At 42.9% G+C, this 19,400-nt stretch overlaps 1 protein-coding gene across 4 annotated transcripts in view; it reads left to right on the top strand.

Moving 5' to 3' along the window:
• Window positions 1–19,400, top strand: part of LOC121684380 — a 69,518-nt gene that overhangs the window by 23,020 nt on the left and 27,098 nt on the right. For 3 of the 4 annotated variants that reach the window (XM_042064389.1, XM_042064386.1, XM_042064387.1), the window contains 3 exons: window positions 1,364–1,621; window positions 1,921–2,083; window positions 9,015–9,112. In XM_042064389.1, coding sequence (XP_041920323.1) covers window positions 1,364–1,621; window positions 1,921–2,083; window positions 9,015–9,112 — 519 coding nt within the window. The remainder of the gene's footprint in view (window positions 1–1,363; window positions 1,622–1,920; window positions 2,084–9,014; window positions 9,113–19,400) is intronic. The other variant, XM_042064388.1, reaches the window with a different exon arrangement.

Raw genomic sequence — 19,400 nt, 5'->3', positions numbered from 1 at the left:
ATTTCATCACAAAATGCAATCACTCTGGAGTTTCCTTATATTCCTGGACTGAGACTGGAGATGTTAATACTATACTAGTCTGTTTGCTAATGGTCCCTTTAAACCAACCCCATTATGTGTGAGAGAAATTATAAGATATACGTCCCAGTCCAGTAAATTTTCGGAGCAAACACTGCTGAGGAGGAATGCTGTTTTACTACATGTAAAAATGATCCCACACAGGCTTTATGGAGCCAATGTTAGCCATGTGGTATCTGGAGTTACAGAGATACAGTAGGCCCATGTCTGCCTATGGATATTTCATTGTCAGCTAATGAACTAAACGAGTGTTTTGGAACATCTGTAGCTGTTAATGGGCAGAACCAGGAACTCACTGTCACTTATGCCACAGCTCCCCAAACGTAACTGTGTTAAGGAACTAATATTTCAGAGAGACTACACAACTTGCTTATAGTAATGTAGTGACCGGCTGTCAATCAGGGAGTGCCCGTGCTATGCATAACCCCGGGCACGCTCATGGTTGGCAGCCTGGTGAGAGGGGGCGGGACCCCCGGGGAATATAGGCTACGGTTCGAGGAAGTCTCTTTTGGTTCTGGGCCTGACACGGCCCGCTGTGTTTTATGCTGCATTGTGTGCTTTGTGACATTAAACTAGTTCATGAAACTCTGGCTCTTAGTGAAACGCTACAGTATCATTCACATTTTAATGAAGAATCACTGAGAAATGTAGGGGTGTGACTTTCAAAATCGACGTCTCAAAATCAGTGTCGAGGCTTCGAAGCACAAGTGTCATGTGACCACTGCTTCGAAACATCGTTCAAAATCCCTATGTCATGTGACCAAAGTTAAGTGAACCTTCGGTGCATTTCACCTGTGTTGGCAGCAGGCGTGCCCGCACGTTGAAACCACACAGTTACAACTGAACTCTCAGAATGGTCAAAAAGCAAACACATTGCGACATTGAGAGTTTTTATAAGAAGAAAGTGATTTAGAGAACACTAGCGGCAGCAATAAGATTCTCTTTATTGTCACTTCATGTGGTCTCCCAGCCAGTAATTAACCAAAGGCATCACTGCTTAGCTTTTGACCAAGACTATGAACACAGGTAACACAGTGAGCCACAGACTTTAATAGATTTGTTTCACCCTAAACAGCTCTGAGGTGTCGGAATTGTTTCAAAGCTTCAGAACAATTCGGCACAATTGCTTCAAAGGTTTCGGTGTTTCATAAAGCCTCGCTTTGCCCATCCCAAATGCAGCTAAATTACACATATTGTTGCTCCTCCCACCCTTCACAGTTATCATGTTGTGATCCCATTTCCTGGTGTCTTATCTTCCTTCCTGTGTCCTGTCTTGTCTGTGTAGGTGTAGAGTCTGATGGGACATCACCACCCCTTGCCACTGTGTACCAGAGGTGTCCTCTGAACACCACTCTCCCACCAGGGGGCGCTGTGACCCTCTCTTGCCTGTCGGACTGCCAGGGGGGCTGTGGGAACAGCACGGGATGCCAGGTGGCGTCAGGACGAGCCCAGCTGCACATAGATTCTGTGCAAGAAAAGGATGGAGGCTCCTACTACTGCAGCACTGGAGACAAGATGCTCTTTAGTCTACAGATTCACTCAGGCCGGTTCACACACACACATACCTTCACAAGTGGACACACACCTTCTCATACACACAAGCCACAATTTCTTACTGATCAGTGTCTCATCTAGTTAACTCTCACCATCATAACTAGAATGTGTGCCGATGACCGAGTATGCAGAATGTATAAAGACAAATTTGTGTGTGTGAGAAAGAGGGTGTGTTTCTGGGATGTGTTGTGTATGTGCAGTGTAAGGACAATATGCATCTAAGTGAGTGTGTGTGTGTGTGTGTGTGTGTGTGTGTGTGTGTGTGTGTGTGTGTGTGTGTGTGTGCAGATGGTTGTGCTGTGGGTGAGATCCTCCAGCACAGGGTGGTGTTTGTGGGTGAGATCCTCCAGACGTTGCCCACCTCCAGTGCCTGGCAGTGCCAACTGGCCTGCACTCTCCATGCCACCTGCCAGTTCTTCTGGCAGCCGCAACATGCAGAGGACCAAACAAGGTACCTGCAGAACACCAATCCTAACCACAGAACATTAGGGACTGTTTGTTATTTATAAACGGGTCCACCGGAGGAATATAGGGGAGGGTCATGTCTTTTTATTCTTTGTTGAGGGGAGGGTCACCTCATTTTTTTTTTGTCTAGGAGTGGGGGGTCACCCATCTTTTGTATTAATGAAAACAACAAAAAATCAAAGTGGCTTGTTTGATTGTTGATTTCTGTCGCCATATAACGTTCTCTTTCGTTCCATAGCTCTGTCAACATTGAACAATGAAAATAAGGGAGATTTCCCGGGTTTCTTACGCAAAATACAGAAAATGTCAACATTCGTCCCCATTAACGTTGGAAGGTTGGAGCAACAAAGTAGCCTACTTTATTCACGCCTAACAGCCTATATCCATTTGGTCAACTTTATCCAGCCCTAAAAAAGCTAAATTTAACTTTGGTTTACTTGTAGTTTACCGTGTAGCCTAACTTTAAACAGTGTGCATGCTTAACATAAAGCATAGCCTACAAATTGTGCTCCATTCATCCACACATCCAGCTCCTAACATTTTGACAAGCATTTCTACCAATTGACCTTGTTCCTGCCCATCTCTAGCTTTGCTGTCTCCATCCTTTCTGTTTTTGTTGTTTGCAAAAAAATATATAGTAGGCCCTATTTATTGGTAACCAGCAACAAGTGCAATTTGTTAATCGCCGTCATTCTCTCTCCTGCCAACAAAAATGTGTTACGTTCCAAGTAGGGGGTTCACTCTTTATTATGACATCCCGTTATAACGACGACCCTCTATTATGACATGCCTCTATTTAGACATGCCCCAACTCAGATTTTTTTTTAGTACCGCTATTCCGACATTACCAATCCTCATTTTCAATTTATCTCTGCAGTTCCTGTATCCTATCAAATTCCAACATGCATGGATGAGCTGTAGTCATGTCATCTGCACCTGCAGACATCAACAATCCACCCACCATCCACTCCAAACAATGTTTTTCCTAATAATTGATATCGGCACACATTTCAGTCAAAACCTTAAGTGATTTTGAACTAGCCAGTTAAACATTATGTAAAACACAGGTAGCTCTCCTCATGTAATTCTCTAAGCTCTCAGGGGAGAACGGTCGGAAACTCCATGCATCAAACAAACTCTGTGCGTGCAGGCCACCTAGGCTATATTAATTAATTAATGGCCATCAATCAATGCAATTGCGCAAAGACGGGCGGAATTCTCACGCTCCACTAGCCTAAACCATTTCAGTGAACGTTCAAATAACCCCCAGAGTTCAGTGTCCATCAGGGTGTTCAAACTGGTTGTCACGGTTGCAAGGGCTTGACCCAATGCAGGGCAAAGTACGGCAAGGCAATTTTAAGAGTTACAAGAATCTTTATTCCCAACTAAACAAACCTTGTGTAACACAACACACATTGACTAATAACCAACGAAGACTGAGGGGAGACAGAGGGTTTAAATACACAGGGGTAACAGGGCACAGGTGGACAATGAACAAGGTAAAACAAGAGACCGGTGGAAACCATAATTAACAGACTAACGCGGATCAAGTGAGGGGCGGAGACACGGGCACAGGGAACAGAAACACATGGCAAAACAAACAAAGAAACACATGGAACAGGACACAGGAAGTAAACAAGAGGAGCAGACATGAAGGAAAACACTAAACCGGGAAAACAAAACACGACAGGACCCTTACATTAACCCCCCTCCAAGGGTCGGATTCCAGACGGCCCAAACAAAAAAAGGTCCAAACAGGGTGGGCGGAGGGGGCTAACGGCAGGAGGGTCAGGTGGACGACCCGGTGGACGGCTGGTCAGAGACGGCGGGTCAGGCGGACGGTTGGCCAGGGACGGAGGATCAGGTGGACGACCCGGTGGACGCCCGGTCAGGCCTGTCCGGTCAGGCGGGCGGCCGGCCGGACAGGGACAGAGGGTCAGGTGGACGGCCGGTCAGAGACGGAGGGTCAGATGGACGGTTGGCCAGGGACGGAGGATCAGGTGGACGACCCGTTGGGCGGCCGATCAGAGACGGAGCCCGAGTCGGAGCTAGATCGGAATCCCGAGTCGGAGCTAGATCGGAATCCCGAGTCGGAGCTGGATCGGGAGCCCGAATCGGAGCTGGATCGGGAGCAGGAGCTGGAGCCAGATCCGGAGCCGGAGTCGAACTCGCGACTGGAGCCCGAGTCGGAGCTGGATCGGGAGCCCGAGCCGGATCCGAAGCGGGAGCAGGAGCCGGAGTCGAACTCGCGACTGGAGCCGGAGTCGAACTCGCGACTGGAGCCGGAGTCGAACTCGCGACTGGAGCCGGAGTCGAACTCGCGACTGGAGCCGGAGTCGAACTCGCGACTGGAGCCGGAGTCGAACTCGCGACTGGAGCCGGAGTCGAACTCGCGACTGGAGCCGGAGTCGGAGTCGGGACTGGAGCTTCAGCCAGAATAGGAGTCTGACTCGGGGCCGGAGTCAGAGCAGGATCAGGAGCCGGCACAGGAGCCTCACTCGGGGCTGGAGCCGGAATCGGGACTGGAGCTGGAATCGGGACTGGAGCTGGAGCTACCGGAAGAACTGCAGGCCCAGGGCGTTGGGGAGCTGGGACTGGAGAGGGACCTGGTCCATCCTCCTCAGTGGTTTCCCCCTCCTCTTCATCCTCCCAGAACAGCTCCCATCATTATCATTAGGTGCAGTGGCAAGTCAGAATTAAAATAAAAAAACATGACATGAAGGAAAACACTAAACAGGTAAAACAAAACACGACAGGACCCTTACACTGGGTGTGCAATATATTCAAGTTGCTTATAGGCTATTGCATTTTAGAGGACAATGATAAAGCCATATGCAACGCATTTTGGCTTGCCAGCAGGTTGGATAAACTCAATTTACTACACAATAATGTAGGCTAGGCTTATATTTTTTACATGTCATGTGTGCAGTTGTTGAATTGCACGTCTGCATATTTATTTAGTCTTCTTTCTCTCGACTCTAGCCTAGCGCATGCATTATCATGGCCCTATAATTGTGCAAAGACAGACAGGATATCCGACGCTCCTTTTACAGTAAACCACTTCATAACGAACGTTCAAATAACCCCCAGAGTTCAGTGTCCATCAGTCCCAACATTTAGAAACATAATCGAAAAGTCCAAGTGTGAATTGGGTGTGTTTTGATTTTGAGAGAGACTGGAGAAGGGCCGAATGTTTCACAGCAACTGCGATAACCTTGTTTCTTGAAGGCTATCCTTGCCTCCAAATATCCACATCTAATGAGGGTCGGCGACTATGCCCATTGACGAATGTCAGTGTACGACACTAAAGGGCACGTAACTAGGACATAATCACATTCATTGATTTAAGTACAATGATGATAACATTGTACTGGCATTTATATTAATACAGTAATTTACCACATACGCTGCATGCATAATCCGCACCAATAAAGGCCGCACAAGTTTCATATGGGCTAATTATGTAGGCCTAATGAATAGTCATATTATACTCTTCAGCCATGGTCATTGCAAATTGATTGAATTTTGTTTGTGTGTTCGTGTGTTGTTTAAAGTTGGGACGATTACTGTATTACTGTAGACCTATGCTGCCCATATTGGAATAAAAAAATAAAGGCCCACCCTAGGCCTATAGCCTACTTCGCAAAAGTACACTCCGTTGAAAAATCCTGGCTACGCCACTGTTAATGACCTCGTGTCGGAATGGCAGGACGTTTGAAAGAAAAGGTCAAGTGTCGCTACTCCGACAATGGAAAAAAAAATGTCGCAATAGTGGGACGCTTAAAAATCAATGTTAATGCCGACAATTAGACCCCAGTAGCGGCATGTCGGAATAGCTGCATGTAACCCCAAGTAGCAGTGCGTGATTCTGCTTCATAAAGTTGAACAATTACATTGGTCATATAAATATCCAGTTTATGGTCTACAGTGTAGAGTTGGTAAGTTATGGTAGCAGCTAGTCCAACTTGGAGTAAATATACAGGCTGAATTCTTTGTCTACTCATAGGCTAGCTGAGTAGCCTGGCAGGTGCGCACGTAGACATACTGTAGCCTACGGCCGAACACTGCAAGCGCTAATGAATCGTGTTCTCACGACAACCACGTTGTTAACTTAAATAGGCCTACTGTAGGATAACATCACTCTGAGTTCGTATTCAAGCAAGCAAAACGATGATTTGAATACATCTGTTTCAATGGAAGGGCAGGGGGTAACAACAGGACAACACAGAGACAGGCCAGAATGCAGGACTAATGTTATGAGAGTATTACAGTAATATGGGATATTCTACGGGAAAATATTAAAACGGCAAGACAGCGGGAAAAAGTTAAAATGAAAAAGTTGGCATGTTAGGTATTTTTCGGTCCCTGTGATTATTTGTGAAATTGTGCAAACGGCCTTTTCAAGTCATTTGAGAAGGAAGGAGTGTAGCAAGCTCCCAAATTGACGCTCGTCTGAGAAATTGAGTTTTGGATAATGTTCAGCTTCAGCAGCTTTATAATGACTGAGGAAGCCTAGAGACGAGTCCATAGCAACAAGTTAATGTGTGGAATTTGTTATTACCCAGTGTGCTTTGTTGAATGGTCTCAATGTTTTATTGTTTTATTTCATGTGAATACTTACTAGAGGAGGAACTTATTTCAAGTAGGCAAATGCAGTTGCAGGAAGTGTGCATTTAGTTTCCATGCTTATTGTGTTTCCACAACAATGTTAGTGAGTAAATCTACTGAAATGGCCACCATCTTACACCATACACATCACCATCAAGTGTGATGTGTAAGATCAGAAAGCAGAGGTTGATTGTAGAACGGTAGTCTAAGTCGATGTGTTTTCACAGCGCTTAAAAAAATGGGCGGAAGATATCGACAATTAGCCAAGGAGGGTCATGTCTTTTTTGAAAATACCGCCGGAGGGTCGTTGAATATTTTCTTGCAGGCAGGGGAGGGTCATGCAACTTTTGATTGAAGCACTCAAAATCCCTCCGGTGGGCCCGTTTATAAATAACAAACAGTCCCTTACCAAGAGAAGCCAGGCTGTGCCACCACTGCCAGGAAAGTAAAATAGAAACAGAGCAAAATTTTCTAACAGAATGTCAATTTTACACAGACCTCAGAGAATCCTTCCTTACAAAAACATACACCCTGAAGTTTTAAATTAAAATAATGAGGGTAAGCTAAAATATATCCTGGGCGAAATTCCAGAAATTGCACTGGCAGCTGGAAAATATGTACTTGCCTGTCACAAAAGACGAAATGCAACCGTAAGCCAGTGATTCTACCCCACTGTTATTTATCTCTTTTTTTTCCAACCAATTTTACTATTCTATTGCAGGGCTTAAAATTCATTTTTCAAAATGGGGGGGAATTCCCCCCTTAGGTTATTCATGTAGGGGGGGATTTACACAATTTGGGGGGGAGGGGGGGGTCGATTCTGATACCAAGTCAAGAAATGCGATTTCAATACTTCGATACTTTTTTTAAAAAAGTGTTTGATTTTGGGGCCCCCACCACCCTGACGTCATCAGTAATATATACTGTAGTGGGATCATTCACAACAGTGGACATCCTAGATTCTGCTTGACTCTCTCCACACACACAAACACACACTGAAAATGATAGCTTATGTGATATGTTTCTATCATATATTTTTGAATTCATATAGAGTGTATTTATTTAATAATGCATTTTTTTAAAGTATAGCATTTTACTAGTAATTACTAGTAGCTAAACATATTTAGTAATTTGAATGCCTCATATTGACGTTTAACCTATAACACTTAGGCATATCTTTAATGTGGTGTGTAGGTCCAATTGAGTGCACATTGCTGATGAGTAGGTGTAATTGAGTGCCTGTCACTTTAAGAAAATACGTGACATTAATTCTATGGAGTAATTAGCCCCCCTTCAACCTGACGGTTTTAGGCTATAGTCGCTAGTGAATAAAAGTTGTGCACAGTGCGGTATGTGTATGCAAATCATTATGTTTTCTATGTCATTAGATACAATAAATGTTGAAAAAACTAACATGTCGAAGACAATCTTTCTGGGATCAAGTGTTGACGTGACCTGACTGAGCTAGCAGGATAGTTACCAAGGAGCTCTTTCCAGATGTAAAAGTTTGCCATGGTAGCGTAGCCTATTTGCGTAAGCGCAAAGTGGTTCTCTCTCTCTCTCTCTCTCCATGTGTGTGTGCGTCTGCATGAGGCTATGTTCAATTCAACTCGGTAGTTGATCAGTCCGGTCAATAGCACCGCATTCACGCCACTTAATGATTAGGCTATATTAACGTCATCAGACAGGCTGTAAAAGTGTATGCGGGAATTTCTCGCATTATGATGGCTAGAGTTGCGGGACCTGAACAAATTATGCGCAATACCCGCAATCCCGCAGTGAAATTTAAGCCCTGTATTGTCTCCTGTTTTCATTATTTCATGTTTTTTGCTCTGGCAATATTGTAACTAACAGTCATGCCAATAAAGCACAATGAATTGAATTGAATTGACTCACTCTTAGTTTAGGAGTTGGCATTTTTCCTTACAAGGAGTAGCTCTGAAAGGCTTTGTGAATACGGCCCCTGGTTTTTCTTGGTCAGTGGCGTAATAGTTTTTATAGGGTGTAAGATAGCAATTTTTGGACCATGAACCAGACGACACCTTATGTCTCTAATTGCCACACCCTGGACGCATGGTTTAATAAAAGTGGAGCGCCTGGCGAAAAATTCCTGGCTTTAATGAGTGTAAGAATAAGCTTTGCGCCACCTTGCGCTGGGTACACGATACCCCGAGACACGTTATGTTGTGATGCTAATGACTGACACACATTATGTTGTGATGCTAATGACTGACACATGTTATGCTGTGATGGTATTGACTGACACATGTTATGCTGTGATGATATTGACTGTTGCCTTCTGTCCACAGTAACTGCACTCTAATGACCAGAGACTCCGCCCAGCACTTCTCTGTTAACGCTTCAATAGGAACATCAGGGTTCTCCCTGAGGAACTGTCCTGGTACAGGTAAGTATGCTATTTGTTTTGCCTTTTTATTCAGTTATTCATCATCTTCCGTCCTTCGCACTACTTGTGTAGCGCAGGCATTCTCAGACCTGTCACCTGTCACTCATCATCGTAGGGGAGGTGTTTGGAATCATTCCCGCGTTACAATCATCAGCCAATCAAGGTGGTCACTTCAGTCAAGCTTGTGCATCAGTAATGACATCATCCATAGCAACGAAGACTCACTCTTAGGTTAGGAGATGGCATCATCCATAGCAACGAAGACTCACTCTTAGGTTAGGAGATGGCATCATCCATAGCAACGAAGACTCACTCTTAGGTTAGGAGATGGCATCATTCATAGCAACGAAGACTCACTCTTAGGTTAGGAGATGGCATCATCCATAGCAACGAAGACTCACTCTTAGGTTAGGAGATGGCATCATCCATAGCCACGAAGACTCACTCCTAGGTTAGGAGATGGCATCATCCATAGCAACGAAGACTCACTCCTAGGTTAGGAGATGGCATCATCCATAGCAACGAAGACTCACTCTTAGGTTAGGAGATGGCATCATCCATAGCAACGAAGACTCACTCTTAGGTTAGGAGATGGCATCATCCATAGCAACGAAGACTCACTCCTAGGTTAGGAGATGGCATCATCCATAGCAACGAAGACTCACTCTTAGGTTAGGAGATGGCATCATCCATAGCAACGAAGACTCACTCTTAGGTTAGGAGATGGCATCATCCATAGCAACGAAGACTCACTCTTAGGTTAGGAGATGGCATCATCCATAGCAACGAAGACTCACTCTTAGGTTAGGAGATGGCATCATCCATAGCAACGAAGACTCACTCTTAGGTTAGGAGATGGCATCATCCATAGCCACGAAGACTCACTCTTAGGTTAGGAGATGGCATCATCCATAGCAACGAAGACTCACTCTTAGGTTAGGAGATGGCATCATCCATAGCAACGAAGACTCACTCTTAGGTTAGGAGATGGCATCTTTCCTTCCCTTACTTTCCTTCCTTAGTAGGTCTGAAAGGGTTTGTGAATAACTTTTAAGAGAAAACTAGCTAAAATCTTTTAGTGTGATTTAGGAGTACTCCTAGTGGTAAGATAAAAGGCTTTGTGAATACGGCCCCAGATGGCTGGTTGTAAATATGCATCCACGGTATCAGTGCTAAATCGCACAAAAAATGTTAGCTAGGCTAGCTTTCCCCCCTTTGTGAATACAGCCCCAGATATCTTGAAAACTAGCTTGAAGGACAGATTGGCGATTTGAAGGGTTCTAGTATGCAAAACAGGCCTCCTCTGATTGGTACAGGGCCGCTGCTGGCCATTTCGGTGCCCACAGCAGAACTGCTTTGTGGTGCCCCCCCCCGCCCCCCAGGGGGCGTTCTGACAGTGTTGGGGGGCGGTGTGAACGAGGTAGCAGAGAGGGGGGTGCTCAGGTACAAATGGGGGGCGTTAATCAAAGTTATTCATTACAACTTTTAAGCTTATGACAGCAACAGACCTGCCAACCTATATGCATTTTGCATATCTGGCATGCATTTTCACATCAAAATACGCTAGTACGATTTGTTATTGTGGAAAATCGATTAGCCTACATGCAGGAGTGAGAAAGAGAGAAAGTGACGAAACATAGTAAGAGAAAATGATTTGTGCTATTTTTGCAGACCTACCAAGCAGTTGTTTGTTAGGGCGGGCTTTCTCCCTCTCTTTCTCTCTTTGGGGCAGCCGTGGCCTACTGGTTGGCGCTTCGGACTTGTAACCGGAGGGTTGCCAGTGAACCCTGACCAGTAGACACGGCTGAAGTGCCCTTGAGCAAGGCACCTAACCCCTCACTGCTCCCCGAGCGCCGCTGTTGTTGCAGGCAGCTCACTGCGCCGGGATTAGTGTGTGCTTCACCTCACTGTGTACTGAGTGTGTTTACTAATTCACGGATTGGGATAAATGCAGAGACCAAATTTCCCTCATGGGATCAAAAGAGTATATATAATTATATACTTATACTTATACTCTTTCATTACGCAAAATAGGGCCTACTGTAGGTTAGGCATAGCCTGCTGAAGCTAGCCCGGTTGAAACCAAACCCTTCTCAGTAACTGAGAGTGGGTCTGGGGAAGATTAATTCACAGCATTCCAAAGGACGTTCCCAAACGGACGCCGATCAAAATGCCTCAGACGCAATAGGAGAGGCCAAAAACCAATCAGAGCAACGAAAGAGACAGAGTGACAGGAAACACACAATTTGCAACACTGTCTGGTTGTAGGGAGAAGCAGGAAGAATTAACAACTTTTTAATTAAACGTAGGCTTACAAAGACATCGTGCCACACTGAAAGCTAATATTTTGTCACTAGCAATTTACATCTGCCCTCTGTCAAACACAATTGCATTTTCAGCTCTGAACAAAACCGTTCACATTCAAACCAGCATTTTGTTTCATTCATCCTTTCTGGCTGACCGGGACATATAAAGCAGGAATGGGGGACGAGAGACTGAAACGTTCAAAGCAATTATGCTGGCAAACACCTTGTAGCTTAATGCAGATAGTGGTCTGTAAATAATTTTCTTTCCATAAAAACTCTCAATGTTGCAATGCTTATGTTAGCCTAGGCCTATTTTGTTTTTGAGCATTCGAGTTATGCTCGCATAGCCTACTTTTAAATTGGTGTGCTATGTGTTTTCTGTCAGCTACGTGTCCAGCTACTGTAGGCCTATAAATGAACAGAATATCAAACCGTTTTAAGTAGCCTACCGCTGTTGCAGATATCACATACAGTAGGTATCCCTTGTACAATGTTGCATATTCCAACATAAGGAAGCAGTTGCGAAACTTCTAACTCCCTGTCTTTAACCAACGTGATAGCAGCTTCAAGCGGCAGCAGCCATTGTTGATGTTTTTTTTTTTTTAAACCCCGGCTTCTTCAACAGGGTGCTCTATCGTCATTGTGTAAAGCCCGCCTCAAGGGTTCTGATTGGTGCCTAGATCTAGGAAAATTGGAAATGGGCTAGAATGGGTTCTTGGCCAGACCAGAGAATGTCTAATAAGGGGAGAACCGCCACTCTCGGGAAACTTCCGGTTTCTGAACTGGTTGCAGTTCCTTTTCTGGTTCCACATGAGTGCGCTCACGAATAAGTGCAGAATGAATGGAGGTCTATGGAGCTGTACCCCTCAAATCCACTTTTCTCGGGATATAATTTTTTGCCCAGAAATTTGAATGTTGCATGCGAAAGAGGGGGCAGAGAAAATACACACCGCTGAGTATTATATTTTTTGAGTCACTTATTTGTTCTAAAAAGCCTTTCAAATGCGTCAGTGACGTCATTCATTAGCAGAAAGCTAGTGTGTTGTGGGCAACAACGACCCAACCTGTAAGAAATCTAAAGGACGTAAGTACTCGTTCATTCAACTTTTGACGTATAATCCATATTAAGCTTGCAGAAACCACAATCAAAACTTCGATTTTTCAACGACATCCAGGTGAAAGAGACAAATCTAGCCGTCTAGCTCCATAGACCCCCATTGTTTTTGCACTTATTCGTGATCGCCCCTAGCGGAACTGCAACAGATTGCAGGTACAATGGAGTTAATAGGGAGTGATCCGGCTCTCCATAAACAGGCTCTGGCCAGACGGACTTTCAGAGCGAATCTCGAATTTGCCAGAAGTACGTTTGGGTTTTTCCCAGGCTATGCTGAAGCAATATAATAGATTGAACGATTCAGGGCTTCAAAAATGAAAATGTAGGTTCATAAACATACAGCCCATGCTAAAGTGGATCTCTACCTCAGCGTGCTCACTGTTAGCAGGGTTCCTACGCAGTATGGAAAACCTGGAAAAGTATGGAATTTGATTTTAGTAATTTCCAGGTCTGGATAAGTATGGAAAAAAGAAACAAGGGTATATTTGGGTATATACAAGGGTATAGAAATATTTGTGTTTCCAGACTATTGCATCTACAGTACTCTCTTCACTCAGGTCATAATGAACCATTCCCTGTTGTGTAGCTTAACTGTCAGTCCACATTATCAAGATACAATTGAATGTGGGTCCTCAGAAAATTCTCCCACAAGGGGACAAGGGGACCCTGGTACCAAAACCAAATTGAGAACCCCTGTTCTATGCAAGTGCCCTACACCATTGTGCACTGGTATGTTTGCGTAGCTCTGCTATTTTCGGCTAAAACACTGGTAGACTTTTTTGATTTTGTAAAAGATACCAAGACATGGATACTGCATTATCTGATAAACTGTTATTGCAAACAAATAATATTGTTTATGGTGATTTATGAGGCCTCTGCCAGCAGTGCAATAGTCTCCAACATATGTAGGCTATGCTGTATCTACAGAGAACTAAAAATGTGAGTGCACCTTCCAACACAGCACTGTTCAACGAAAAGTATCCAAGGACTACCAAGTTAATAATAAACATTATTATACAGCTCTTCACAATGCTAGTAGAACGCTCCATTGACAATGTCTAGAATATGGTCAGAAATATGTACCGTGGCCCCATCCGTGGTGCAACTGGCTGGGGCACCTGCACCGTACGCTGGCGACCCGGGTTCGACTCCCGCCCCGTGGTCCTTTCCGGATCCCACCCCGACTCTCTCCCACTCACTTCCTGTCACTCTCCACTATCCTGTCGCATTAAAGGCATAAAAGCCCAAAGAAATATACATTAAAAATAAAGAAAATAAAAAAATGTACCGAAAACGTTGAAAATTTGAGTATGGAATTTTGAAATGGAAAATGTGTAGGAACCCTGTGTTAGGCTACTCTACTTCTGCCCTCACACAAGTAATTGAAAGATTTGCTAAAGTGAGTTTTGTCACTCTCAAATTCACATTCCCCAGCTGGCCTTTCTTAATTCCTTTGCGAAAATGACACAGGCCTATGTGTAGCCGGCACGGTCTGTACCTCGCCGACTACTGCGTTGTGTTCAGGTGCACTGATGATAGGATGCTGACATTCCTTTAGGCACTTTATTCTGAAGAAATCAAACAAGAGCACGGATGTGGTTTTTCTCCATACATATAAACAGTAGCCTCCCCTCAGTCAATGGTAAACAGACTGACCGTTGAATTGCATTCATTCAAAAAGCATAAAACAAAATACAATAAAGAATTACTATGGAAAATAAATGTTCGCATTAGGCTGTTTTTTTCTCCGATCACATTGCATGTTCTCCTTAGGAAATATATCTTAAATCTAACCTATTCACACACAGGTTACAACATAAATACATGCAGGACTAAACCACAATTATCAGATCTTCTAACATAATACATGTAAATGAACATCACATTTGCTAAACATGGTAATGGGAGTACATACCTGAAGAAATCAAACAAGAGCACGGATGTGGTTTTTCTCCATACATATAAACAGTAGCCTATACAAAGAAGAGAAAAGCTGAAGCATATAGGCTATCCTGCATGAAGACAAAATGGTGAAAGCTAACGACACACACACGCATAAAACAATGTGGTTAGCTAGTTAGCTATTTCAAACATCTCATTATTCACTTCGGATATACATTAAGGAACACAAAACCACTCATCCCATATGCCCTTGCAATAATATACATGAAGAAATCATAACCTGTGCTTGAGCTGACGGTAAAACACATTAATTCTGTCTTAATGATCACATCTCATATAATACGTACCTCCCCTCAGTCAATGGTAAACAGACTAACGAGAAAACGCAATGTCATTCACTCAATACACTCTTCCCACAGAGGGCGCTGTTACACAAAATAATATAACTCCCAATACCAAAGCTAATTTTATACAAGGCAGAACAAGGATTTTGGAGAAATAAAACATATTGACCTGAACCAAACACAATTGAAAACAAAAAAAGACTTACACATTTTCTTATATCTGTTACATTTGCTCTCGATACATTTGTGAATAATAGCCTAGCCTACTGATGCCTTGGAAAGTTATTGCTTGTTTAGCCTACCAGTTATCTTGAATTTCCCCTTGGGGATCAATAAAGTATCTATACAGTTATCTGAAGAAATGTGCATTGTAAGCTACACCAAGTATCACATCAGCTAACATGAATTTGATCAAATCCATTCCCTAGTTTGTAACGTTATACATGTTAAACTCCAAAAGTATGTGCTACATAATTCACATATCTGCAGTGAACCTACTTTGTTCATAGACACACAACTTCATAAACTGTATGTTGCCATAGACTAAGGTAGGCTAATGAGCAGCTCAGGGGTGGGCATACTGCGGATCCGGCCCGCCAAGCACTTTCATCCGGCCCGCCGAGCATTTCATTTGGTTATCAGCAAAGATTCTACAACAGAGCTCTAGCTCACGAGAGGGAGAGAGAGCGGCAGGTTCCGGCTGGCTTGTCATTGTTGATAATTGATATCTCCTTTTTATAAGAAACTTTTAAAAGGAAATCATGAAGGCAACAGTAGTTCCCACTACTGACCATTTATAAACTGTGAGAGGGCCCAGCCATAGATACAGCATATAGTGGAGCGGGCAGAAGATCATTGAGAAATAAACGTGAATTGATCTTAAAGCGACAGTGCACAATTTATACAATTGTTAAACAGCATCAAATTAGCAGTATTTTTAAGCAATTAATATTTTAAAACAAACACTATTGATACTAATTATAGGCTATAAAAAATGTATTATTTTATGTGTGTGTGTCTCTGAGGGGGGGGGGGGGGGTTGGTGCGGTGCGGCCCGCCGGCCAATTTTCAAAACCCAATGTGGCCCTTGAGCCAAAAAGTTTGCCCACCCCTTAGCTTCTAGTTTATTAGCTAGCTAATTGCTACGTTAGATAGATAGATAGATACTTTATTCAACTTGCTTTACTTAACTTGCTCCGGACGTCAATAACGTCAACGGAACGACCGCTAGAGAACATGACGTTGGGGACCAATCGGGGACGTCGTGAATGTCCGCATAAGGTCCGGGGGACGTCCCGTGTTTGTCGGGTAGTCATGAGTAATCTATTCTATCTATAATAATCTATGATATGGACTAATATGCTGAGGAAAAAAAATCAAAAGTGCTTCGCGAACAACACATACAAGGCATTTCAGGCCACAGATATAACCGAGGGGACACAATGAAATAAATTAACACTCTCCTCAATGTCAACACTTATTTCTTTGCATTGATGTGTGACTATAGAGTTGATGAACTCCGGTGATATGCAAATTCCTTGCTGCAGACATTGCAGAGGACTTTATTTTCAACACATTATTTTTTATGAACACCATCAGGCCGTTTTTAAAAAGTAAATTCCAATCAATGATCCAGGCAGCACGTTTTCTTCTCTCTCCTTCATTTTATAGTCTAATTTTTACTGACTAGAACGGCTCGGGGTCAAAGTCATACGGAATCGATTAATCTGCACTATTTTTTTTAATCAGTTATTTTTTCTCAAATTAATAAATCAAAATTAATCTGTTTTTTTGACAGCCCTAATTTCAAAACATAAACATTCATCACACACACAGCCTTTCATGCACGGACATGGCTATTCATGGCTATTCATGCACACACACACACATATATACACACACTCTCCTCTTCCACCCCCATTGTAATCTGTCCCCTGTAGTGTCTTGTCAAATACTGTCTTTATTTGTTTCATGTTGTTTGTGTTCACATGCTCTATCTATAATTTCAATAATCTCAAATAGTCTTTGTATACTGTACGTTTTATGGCTGTTACACTTAGTTGGGTTTTGTAAGGTTTATGGGGTCTTGTTAATATGTTTGGAAAAACTTAATAAAAAAAAGAAAGAAAATATAAGTCTTGTGCAAATGATTAAATAAATGCCTATATTTTACTGTATGCTGCCAACATTCTCTGATAGCCAACACTGAGCATTGAAAATAAGGGAGTTTCTCACCCAAAATACGGGAAAATGTCAACATTCGTCCCCCAACGTTTTGCAACCATTAGTGATACAGATATTAATAGATATACTATTTAAGATTTATGCATAGGTTTGGTCTACAAATACCTGTGATTTTTTTCCAGACTTTTTTGGAGAGGGTGACCTGTCAGCCACTAGGTGATTTGACATGGAATGACCCAATATGCATAATATCAAGTTGGTAGCCTTCATTCCTTTGGAAATAGAAGTATGTAATGTTATAATGCCAGCTAGACATTTTCTGTTTGCAATAAAAGTGAATTATGAGCCTGGTAGCCACCTACAGTACCCTCCAGAATTATTGGCACCTCTGCTAACGATGACCGGCATAAAAAATAATCTGTTGGTGATTTATTGTAATCTCACAATAAAAAAAAGGAAAAACCCAACCTTGAAGGGAAGCAAATTTTAAGCAAAATTTATTTTGTGAAGAAAAAGGAAAATCTCATGAAGAAATAAATATTTTTAACAAAACACGTCGCTCACAATTATTGGCACCCCTGCTTGTAATACCTTCTTAAGCCTCCCTTTGGCAATAAAACAGCTTGTAATATTCTCCTATGACACCCCATAAAGTTGGAGAAAACAAAGCAAGGGATTTAAGACTGTTCGTCTTTACAAAATCTCCCCAGATCGTCCAGATTCCTAGGTCCACACTTGTGCATTCTCCTCTTTGACTCATCCCACTGTTTAGATCAGGGGACTGAAATGGCAATGTCCGAAGCTTGATTTTGTGTTCAGCAAACAATATTTGCTTGTAGTGACAGGGCCGGGACTGGTGAGGTGCTAAAGGGAGTGAGTGTCATGGTGAAGGTGCAAACAGTAGTCCAACCATAGTCCTTAGTTATGTGTGCCTGGCAAGGTGCTCAAGAGAGTGAGTTTCATGGTGAAGGTGCAAAAAGTAGTCTAACATTAGTCCAACAGTGCAACAGTGCAAGAGTAAGGTCTAGAGACCAGCATAAATAATATGGTCAAATAGGAGAGTAAAGTATAATGTAGACAAGGTAAAATAAAAAAACTATTTCAGTGCAAGAACAGGTTGAGGTAATAGGGTTATGGCCATTCATTCATTCAGTATTGTAGCAGAAGCCTGACCGCAGCCTTTCATCATGTGTGCTAATATAGCATGAAAAACAGTGTAGCAGTAAAACAGTAGTGAAAACATTAGGCTGTGTACATTAGTAAAACAGTAGTAAAAAAAGTAGTAAGCAGTAGTGGGCAGTCAGTACTCAAAAAACATGGACATGGAGAGGGTGGAGAGGCAGACAGACTAAGCAGAGAAGTCTATCTCTCCTCTTCCCTTTAGTGAGGCATTGTACAGTTCAATGGCCCTAGGAACAAATTACTTCCTCAGCCTTTCAGTTGTGCATGGCAGTGAGCGAAGTCTCCAGCTGATCAAGCTCTTTTGGTTTTTGATAGTGCTGTAGAGCGGATGACATTCATTGTCCAAGATGTTGATCAGTTTGTTTAGGGTCCTTTTGTCAGATATTGAAGTGATGCACTCCAGTTTTCCTTTGACAGGTTTCCTTTGAAAATGTTCAGGTCTTTCTAGGTGTTCATGATACCATGCACCTTACATGTAATTAGGTTCCCAAGGCTTAATTAGGTTCCTACATTCTTCTATGTACGCCAAACACACCTAAAGTGTTTCTAGGCAAAGAACGCAATTTTCATTTCATCTGACAATAGACCACACTTCCAGACAACATCACTGTACCATTCAGTAACTCCTGCCGTTTACATTGGTAATTAAATGACTGGACAGGCTTTTACCTAGGGCAGCCGTGGCCCACTGGTTAGCACTCTGGACTTGTAACCGGAGGGTTGCCGGTTCGAGCCCCGACCAGTGGGCCGCAGCTGAAGTGCCCTTGAGCAAGGCACCTAACCGTTGTAGCAGGCAGCTCACTGCGCCGGGATTAGTGTGTGCTTCACCTCACTGTGTGTTCACTGTGTGCTGTTTGTGTTTCACTAATTCACTGATTGGGTTAAATCCAGAGACCAAATTTCCCTCACGGGATCAAAAAAGTATATATACTTATATATACCTGGCATGCCCTTTAAATAATCTATTAGCAGTGAGGTCACTTTTGAAGATTTTTTGGGGGACTTGGTGACCCCAAGATGATACTATTGTCTGTAACTCTCCGACAGTGGTTCTTATGGATTTTTTTTTTTATCTTACCATCCTCCATACTGTACTGGGGGCAAGATAACCATGGGTCCATTGTCCAAGCATGTGTGTCTCATTTCCAGATAATTAGAACCTTTTAATCATTGTTTTAACTGTAAATATAGGCATTTTCAACAAAGTACCTAGTTGTCATAGACATTCTCTGACTTGTCAACTCTGTCAACACACT

Source organism: Alosa sapidissima, chromosome 15 (assembly GCF_018492685.1).
Source record: "Alosa sapidissima isolate fAloSap1 chromosome 15, fAloSap1.pri, whole genome shotgun sequence".
NCBI lineage: Eukaryota > Metazoa > Chordata > Actinopteri > Clupeiformes > Clupeidae > Alosa > Alosa sapidissima.
The sequence above is the reverse complement of the archived record's forward strand: the minus strand, read 5'-3'. Positions and strand labels throughout refer to the sequence as shown.